Below are 8618 nucleotides of genomic sequence, written 5' to 3' on the forward strand. Positions count from 1 at the left end.
CTTCCGGTCGTGCCGTTCCTATTAGCGACACTCCGTTTCGGCTTATTCATCCCCTCCGATCACGAAAATGATTCGGATTCATTCTCTGTGGTCCCTTCTTGCTGCCTATATAATATGCCTTTGAAAAAAATTTCTTTGCAGCAAAACAACTCTATTTCTCTCCTGATTTTTTCTATCTCTGATTTGGTAGCGATCGATGGTATATATATTTTTTGTTTCTTCCTTATGGCTCTTTTTTCTAACACAATTGGAGCTATTATTGAATACCTTTAGCATATTGTTTGCAATGTGTTGTGACAGTTTGAAAATGGCCGAAAAGATTTTTTTTAAAAAAAAAGAAAACAAGAAAGGAAGTCGAGCTCAAATTGCATCCTGTCTGATTCTTGCTTTGGGGCATTGTGAAATTTTCAGGTATCAAGACATCTTTACAGCCTTGGTGTTATTCCGAAGGATAATGATGCCTGCCGAGGTTCCTTCACTGCTGAGGATGGTCGGAGTTTACTGGACACTTTCCTCCTCTCTCAGGTTGACAACTTTCTAGAATTGGGATCTATTTCTGATTGCTTTTGGATTTTAATGTAATCTTCTACTTTACCATCATAGTGGGAATATCATGCTTGGAGGGGTTAGCTTGAATACGATGTCACTACCTGCGAATTTAAGGTGCATTTTCAAGGCTTTTAATTGACGCATTCAGTCTTCCAGTTTAGTTTTTAGGCTTTTAGCACATTCTCAGAATGACTCTGTCACTCTGCAGGTTATCAGTGGTAGAAAGAAGTTTATTGTCCAATTGAATAACAGATGGAATGCACAATTTCTTAAGAAATTTGAAAACAACTTTCTTGAACCGTTGGGATTTATAAAGTCAAACTACATGAAAAATTGCAAGGACGAAATACTCTTCTGTGTTTGCCAGGGAGAAAAGGAGAGCTCTGAGCAACTACCTTTGACAGTGCTACCTAAAGATGGAGTTCTGATCATTACTAATGTAAGTATGAATCTCCGGTTCATACAAATTAAACTTAAACTATGTGCAGAATACTTTTTGAGTTGTGGTTATGATTGGTCCATGTCTTTTTGTCCAAGGGGAATCCTGTCGAGTACGGTCATGTCTACTTGGTGCCTTATGTTAGCCACCAGTTACCGCTGTTTTGGAACCGAAAGATATTAGGATTAGTCACACAGATTGCTGTTGAAGTTAATAATTCCTCATTTCGAGTTTTCCTTGACAATGCTTCTACAACTTCTGGTCATATGCATTTTCAAGTAGTCTTGCTGACATTTTTTATTTTTTGTACAGCGCGCAAATCATATCCATATCTGTCTATTAAACTTTTCTCCTTAATTTCATATATGGATCTCATAAGCATAAGCCCACCTATATATGCTTAATGTTATGCTTTTTAACAACTGGTTCCAAGTAGAGAGACTTTGTTTGGAGAGCTTGACAACCGTCATGTTAGACCGGAGTTTTTTTTTGTCTTGATTATGCTTTTTTAGTGAGGCCTAGGTATCTTATCTTTGAATTTCAGCTCCTTTGTTTCAAGTGATGGTTGTAAATGTTTGCATGTCTCAATGTCAGATTTTTAGGAAACTAAGGAGTCTGTCTTATGGCCTTAATAGAGGCGACATGCCTACATGCCTACACATAATCCTAGATGTTGGGTATGAGTGAAATAGAATAAATTGCATGCTGCAGAGGAATTTTAGGGTAGCTCAAATAACTATAACTATGTGGGAAAGTTAAAGAGTGATGATGTTAGATGATTGTGTTGGCTTAATGGGCAGGAATTTTGAAAGATTTCTTGAAAAATATGAGATACAATATATTTGTGGATGTAAATTAAAAATTGGAATGCTCTCTAACGCAAACCTCCTCCCACTTTATGAGTACCACAGGTCTTCTAGCCATCTTTTATATTTTAAGGTTTACAATTTTGAAGTTGTCTCAACTATATTTTTCCTACATTGATATCGGATTGTTTCACATGGGCTTATTTGAGCTTAATCGGTAGTGATTTTAAATGTGTTCACTTCTTGCGGTTATTATAAACCACAGGTTTTGTATCAGGAGTCCTCTGACCAAACATTTATCACATCAGTGAAGTTGACAACCTATCGTTTTCTTATGTTGTTTTTGTTTTACAAATATGAGTAGAGGGCATTCAATCACATAGATTATGAAACAATTCTATTTTTTTTTCTGTGTCTGCAACATTTCTTTCATTATTACGTTCGCTGCAGTTTGGATGACAAAGATGCAACAATGGTGGATTGGAAACCAAATTCACTTTGTTGTTTTAAAGGAAATAAGGTAGATAATAAATTTGGTCTAAAATCTTTGAACATCTTTTAAGCTCCTCCAAACCTCAATTCGTATGTAATCATGCCTTACAATCTTTCGGTGTTTCATTTCTCTGAAAAACCATGGGTACTCACTTGATATAAAAATAAAATCATAGGGTACTAACTTGATACAAAAATAAAAATCACTGGGTACTAGCTTGATACATTTTAAACCACAGAGTACTAAAATGAAAAAATACGAAACCACATGGGATTTTTGAAGTTTTTTCTAAAGTTATTCTATAATTCTTTGTTATATATGCATGTTAAGCAAACATTGAAAAGTTGAAGTAGGTGAGTTATACATATTTTAAATCTCAGTAGTTTTCTGGTACTTCATATAGTTTGATACTCTTTTGATATGCTATAATTGTTACACCAATTATATTTGATGATTGTTTTATGAAAGCTATTAGTATAGCTGAGTTTTGCATGATATGCCATATCTCTTCAACATAGTTAATTCATTTTTGAATGATTAATTTTTTTTTCCAATCATAATGTATGTTTTTTAAAAACAATATTTTATTTTATGTTATTTCTATATTTTGTTGATATTTCATTCTCTACAAATTTTTACTTTAGTAGTATCTACCCGGCGCAACGTGCGGGTCACTACACTAGTATAAAATAAAACAACACATTTGGTCTCCAACTCATTTTAATTTTTAAAATAAGATAAATAATTTTGTAAGTAAAATATGTTATCCTACCAAATTATATATACAAAGATTTTCAAACAAAATCACTTGGTATTCAAAGTTTTAAGTTCGTATCCTAGTTGATTCATATTTTTCAGCTAAGTTTGTTTCTAAATGAAATAAACAAAACGGGTAGCATGCTACCATTCTCTCTCTCTCAACAAAAAAAAAAAAGAAAAAGAAAAGAGGTTTTCAAACAAAATCATCTAAACAAAATCTTTTTCACAATCAATTACTTTGCTAGAAAGTAAAATAGCAAACAAGAAAAGTACACAATATTTGCGCTTTATCATACGTGACAAAAAATATCTTTTTATTCCAGTATTTGGCAATGGCAAGCCAAAGTGTTAGCTCATGAGATGAAGAAAAATTTCAACACCAAATTAAGCAGTGCGTTCGGCGGTGGCGTCGTCTCGGTGGACGAGATAAGTGAATCCGGAGGGGGGGAGGGGGGTGGAGATGGTGATCGAGCGCGGCGGCGGCGGGCCGAGCCACTCCAAAATTCGGAGCCTCGGCGTCGACAGCTTCAGGTAAGCCGGTGCGGAGCCCGCGAGCTCCTGCTGCACCCGCACCTCCCTGACGCGCCCCCCCGCCAGCCCGACGTGCGTCCTCAGCTCGAAAACCTCGAGGAGCGGGCAGTTCACNCGCCCCCCCGCCAGCCCGACGTGCGTCCTCAGCTCGAAAACCTCGAGGAGCGGGCAGTTCACGTCGAGCTGGGGAGGCCCACAGAAGAGCGACATCTCCAAACACTTGAGAGCCGGGCAGCTCTTCGAGATCGCGTCCCCCGCGACGAGGCTTAAGTCAAGGTCAGCGAGTTCGAGCCTCTGCAGAGAAGGAAAGAAAGCGGTGGCGGGCCAATTGAGATGTGGTACTACTCTCGGGAGTTGGAGTTGGAGCACTCGCAGATGCTGCAGGCTAAAGACTGCCGGGGGTAGGCGGAAGGAGCGGAAAGCGGGGATGCTGTCGGTGAGAACGAGTTTCAGCTTCAGGTTCTGCAAGGTGGAGTAATGGGCGGCATAGTCGATCCAGGAGCGGGCGCGAGCCGGGTCGGAGACGGCGTAGTCGGACGTGGAGAGGGAGAAGGAGCGGAGGGGGACGACGGGGTCGCGGAGGTGGAGGACGGAGTCGACGAAGGAGGGGGGGAGGCGGGTAGTGAAGGAGAGGTCGGGGGACGTCGTCCAGAGCGTCCGCCATCGCCGCGAGAGGAGGGAGGTGCAGGCGGCAATGCTGGTGGGAAGACAGGCGAGGATTTCGTGGAGGAGATGGTCCGGCAGACCGCTGATGCAGTCTGCCTTCCTCGCCGCCTTCTCATCCTCCTCCTCCTCCTCCTTCTCGATGTGGTTCAGTCTTCTTCTCTTTGCTGCAGGTTCTTCTTCCAATCTATAATAATAATCTTGAAAAATAAAAAAAATAAAACAGGAGTAAAAGAAATATATATAACATACATATACGAGACTCGGCCAAGGAGTAAATTAAGATTTGTGTGTGATGATCAGAGGCCGTTCGTTTAACTGCTTAGACTAAATCCTACCACCGACTAGAATTTTTGTTTTTTTTGTTGAGGTGATCAGGTCCGCTACTTTTAAAAAGAAAATAAGTTAGTTAGATGGAGCGACTCATAATCTTTTAAGAGGTATTTTATTCTACACGTAAATTTATAAAAAATATTTTTTATTGGAAAAAAAATTACATTCTACAGTATTTGATTTGTAGGAAAAAAAATTATTTTAACCATGGTAAAATAACGGTTTTTTCGAGGAAAGGTAATCGTAATAATTTTCGATATTTGAAGGAGTATATAATATTTAAATATGAATTTATTAATTTAAAATTTTAAATTAATTCAAATTTTAAATCAAAATTTATATGTTACGAAATGCATATGAAAAGTATTTATAATTTAAAAATTGAAAATATGTAAAACTTAGTCGGAGATAAATTAATTTAGAAAAATATCAAATAATAAATAAAAAAAGACCACCAATAATAATTTAAATTTAAATTTAATTTAATTAAATATGACGTAGTATAGAGAAACATGCATATATTAATATTCTAGTATCGTACTACAACTAATCTATATAACTATATAATCGAGAGTTTGTACGGCGAGCTCCCCGCGTTTTGCGGGAGCTTCGCGAGAGAGAGAGAGAGAGAGGGAGAGAGAGAGAACAGAGGGAGGAGAGAGAGAGAGCATACAGAGAGATGGGGAGAGAGAGAGAACAGAGGGAGAGAGAAAGAGCAGAGTAGAAGGAGAGAGAGAGAGAGAGAGAGAGAGAGCTCAGGCTCTTTCTCTCTCTCTCCCTCTCTCTCCTCGCATGCTCCCGCGATGGGGACCGCCACATGCAGCCCCCCCCCCCCCTCGGCTCTCTCTCTCTCTCTCTTCCCTCTCTCTCTCTCCCACCCCCACCCCCCGTCCTTCCCCTCTCTCTTCTCCCCTCTCTCCCTCTCCCCACGGTGCGCGTGACCCGTGCCCAGCGGTGCGGTCGCTCGGGGGATTCCCAGCCCGCGCCCCCGCGTGCTTTTTTCCCCCCTCCTCCTCCTCTTTACCTCCCCTCCTCCCCACGGCTCTCTCCCACTCTCCTCTCCCCCCCTCTCCTCTCTCTCTTCTCCCCCTCGCCCCAGCGGGCGGCAGCAGGAGCTCGGGCGGGCGGCGGGCAGTGTAGCCGCGGCGGCGGCACGTGGGGCGGCGCGCGGGCGCGGGCAGGCAGCGGGCGCGCGCACGGCCGAGCACCAGGGAGGGAAGAGAGAAAGAGAAGAAAGGGAGAGAGAGAGAGAGAGAGAGAGAGAGAGGTCAGGGGAGATAGAGAGAGGGAGAGAGAGAGAGAGAGAATTTATAATTTTAATTTTAAATTTATATATAAATTTTAAATTTTAAATCTTAAATTTAATTTTAACTTTATATATATATATATATATATATATATATATATAAATATATATATAATATATATATATAACTAATTTTATTTATAAATATATATTTATTTATTATATACAATTTTATATTTAATTTTTCTTTTATGTTTAACATTTTAACTTAGATCTTAAAATAAAAAATTAAAAAGATTTCTTCAAAAATATTTTAAAATTATCCAAATTTTCCGCTGCGGAGCGCGGCCTTCACTAGTTTCTAGACAAAGTTTAAATTATATTTTCATGTTCCTTTTCTTTATAAGATTAATATGTACTAAAAAAAAATAAAATCAATAAATTTTATTTTAAGCCATTATATTTTAATATGGCTAATAAAATAATTCAGCCGGTTTGATTAAAATCGAATCATTTTACCGTTTAATGATTAAATCACTACTTCAACAATTCAAAGCAGTTTTTTGACTTTTGGGTTCCAAGAGTTAAAGCGAACTGTGTTATAAATTGGGTCTCGGACTTTGTCGAAATGCGAGTTCAAATAAAGACTTTCATCAATTTATATATATATATATATAATATATATATTATATATATATATATTATATAATATAATATATATATATATATAGATATATATTATAATGATGCAAAGAGAAAAATAAAACATTGGGGTAAAAAAGTTGAGGGAGGTGGAATATTTGATAGAAGCAAAACTAAAATCATTCTATTTAAGAGAAAATTTGTTTTCAATTTTTGCCGTCAAAATAAAAAAAACTTTTAAGATGCATAGACTACAATCACCCTAAAACCATCAATCCACACATCCACACATTCTAGCTAGTACATAGAATTTATGTTTGAAAAAAAAAAAACAATAATACCAAATGATTATCTATAATAGGATTTCTTTATCTACATCTCCAAATTAAAATCTAATTAAGTATGCGAATATCTAGAAATGAGCCCGTTTTTTATACTTTTAGAAGCACGATGACCTCTGTGTAATCAAGTCGTTAATGGATGGTGAAACTTCCGAATCGACGATCGCCTCAATTAGACTTGATCTAAAGTATTTGAAATACCTAAAAATAAATTTTATAATTTTTCGATATCATTTACTTAGTGATCGAAAGGACTCAAAATCAATAGGACATTGATATGGCTTTATGCAGTACAAAGAATTTTTTATCAAAATTTTATAAGATTTGAATATTTCTACGCCGTTGAACTTACAAACGACTCATCGCGACTATTAAAATTGTTAATTTTGGGCCCTTTCGAGAAATCATAAAATTTATCTTTTAGATACTACAAATACTATAGATCTAAATCTAACGGTGCCAATCGTCGATTGCAATATCAAAAACGACTCGATAATACCCGTGCTTCTAAAAACATAATACAAACCTAGCTATCTAGATATTATTAATAAGCATTACATATCAACTATCTTTCATAAGATTGCGAGATTACAATCTTAATGTGCGGAAAAGACCGGTGCAGTTGCTACATTCTCTGAAAAATTTCTTCTGGAAAAAAAAATTGTTTGGCTATCCAGGGAGATGGTTATTTTCCGCAACGAAATTGCCATTCGGAATAAGAACTCCAAGATGTCATATTCATATCTTTTTCCCATAAAATTATGGATCGATATCCGGACCAATTTCTCAAGACAGAAGTTGTGAGAATCCCAGTATTCTCCTTTGCCAAATCCGCCGATGTAGTTGTAAAAATCCTCGGATTGAGACTAGAGAAAAAAACATATATGAGAATAGAGGACGAAAAGAAAATGATGAAAATGCGGAGATCTTAGGATATGTTTTATAAGAAAAAATAATTTTTAATATATTTTTATCATTTTCGAGAGTACGAACAATATAAATATTTATAGAGAAAATTTTATGTATTTTAGTCTAATTTTGATTTACTTATTGAATCTTTGGTACATCCTCCGCTGAGAGAAACACGCAGTGTCTCGATCTTAGAGAATATCTCGAGCAAAAAGGTAACATCCAGTGAGCTAAATCCTCCAAATTAAGTAGACAGTCAACTCTTCTCATATTCCTGATCTAGTGGATTATTTACCTCATTGCGCCGATCAAAAACTAACTTGTCCAAGACCTGTAATATTATTTAATTCGGCATATCATTTCAGAATAAGAATAAAAAGGTTTATAAATAGTGTTTGTTAAATATAAAAATATAAAAAATATAGTTCTCGTGTTTTAACGAGCTATTACGTCTCTGCCTTCTCATCCTCCTCCTTGTAGTTATGCAGCCTTCTTCTCTTTCTTCCCGATTCATCTTCCATCCTAATAATCGTATAACATATCCATATTATATATGTATATATAAGAGAAAATATACTCTATTTTTTTTTAATCTTTTTTAGTTAATAAGACCAAAATAATTATGCAATGATTAAAGAAATATATTTGTTGATGATAAAATATTTTAAAAAATTACCAAAATAATTTGTTTATAAAAGAGCTAAAATTTAGGGATTTCGCCGCATTTTTTTTTAAAATAAAACGGTGACTCATAAATCGTAATCAGAGGAAGAGATAAACTGATTTGGTTAGACTCGATTGAGGATTGTCGTAAGGATTGAGATTTTGACAGTACAATTAGACTCTCTGTTGACGATGTTTATATGTGTAATTTAATTACATAAGCACTCGTCAAATTTCAAGCGAA

General features: G+C 36.6%; 1 protein-coding gene and 1 long non-coding RNA gene across 2 annotated transcripts; one reads left to right on the forward strand and one right to left on the reverse strand.

Moving 5' to 3' along the window:
* The first annotated feature begins 308 nt into the window (after window positions 1-308).
* Window positions 309-828, forward strand: LOC109705733. Its single transcript, XR_002214857.1, has 3 exons — window positions 309-525; window positions 604-663; window positions 758-828. It is a non-coding gene; the product is annotated as an uncharacterized LOC109705733 (long non-coding RNA).
* Window positions 829-3430: 2602 nt separating this feature from the next.
* Window positions 3431-8232, reverse strand: LOC109705735 (putative F-box/FBD/LRR-repeat protein At4g03220). The gene is made up of 2 exons (XM_020226511.1): window positions 8162-8232; window positions 3431-4427 (listed from the first exon to the last, which is right to left on the reverse strand). The coding sequence occupies exons 1-2, from the start codon at window positions 8230-8232 to the stop codon at window positions 3431-3433; spliced, it is 1068 nt and encodes a 355-aa protein (XP_020082100.1).
* Between the last annotated feature and the right edge of the window lie 386 nt (window positions 8233-8618).

Source organism: Ananas comosus, unplaced genomic scaffold (assembly GCF_001540865.1).
Source record: "Ananas comosus cultivar F153 unplaced genomic scaffold, ASM154086v1, whole genome shotgun sequence".
Lineage (NCBI taxonomy): Eukaryota > Viridiplantae > Streptophyta > Magnoliopsida > Poales > Bromeliaceae > Ananas > Ananas comosus.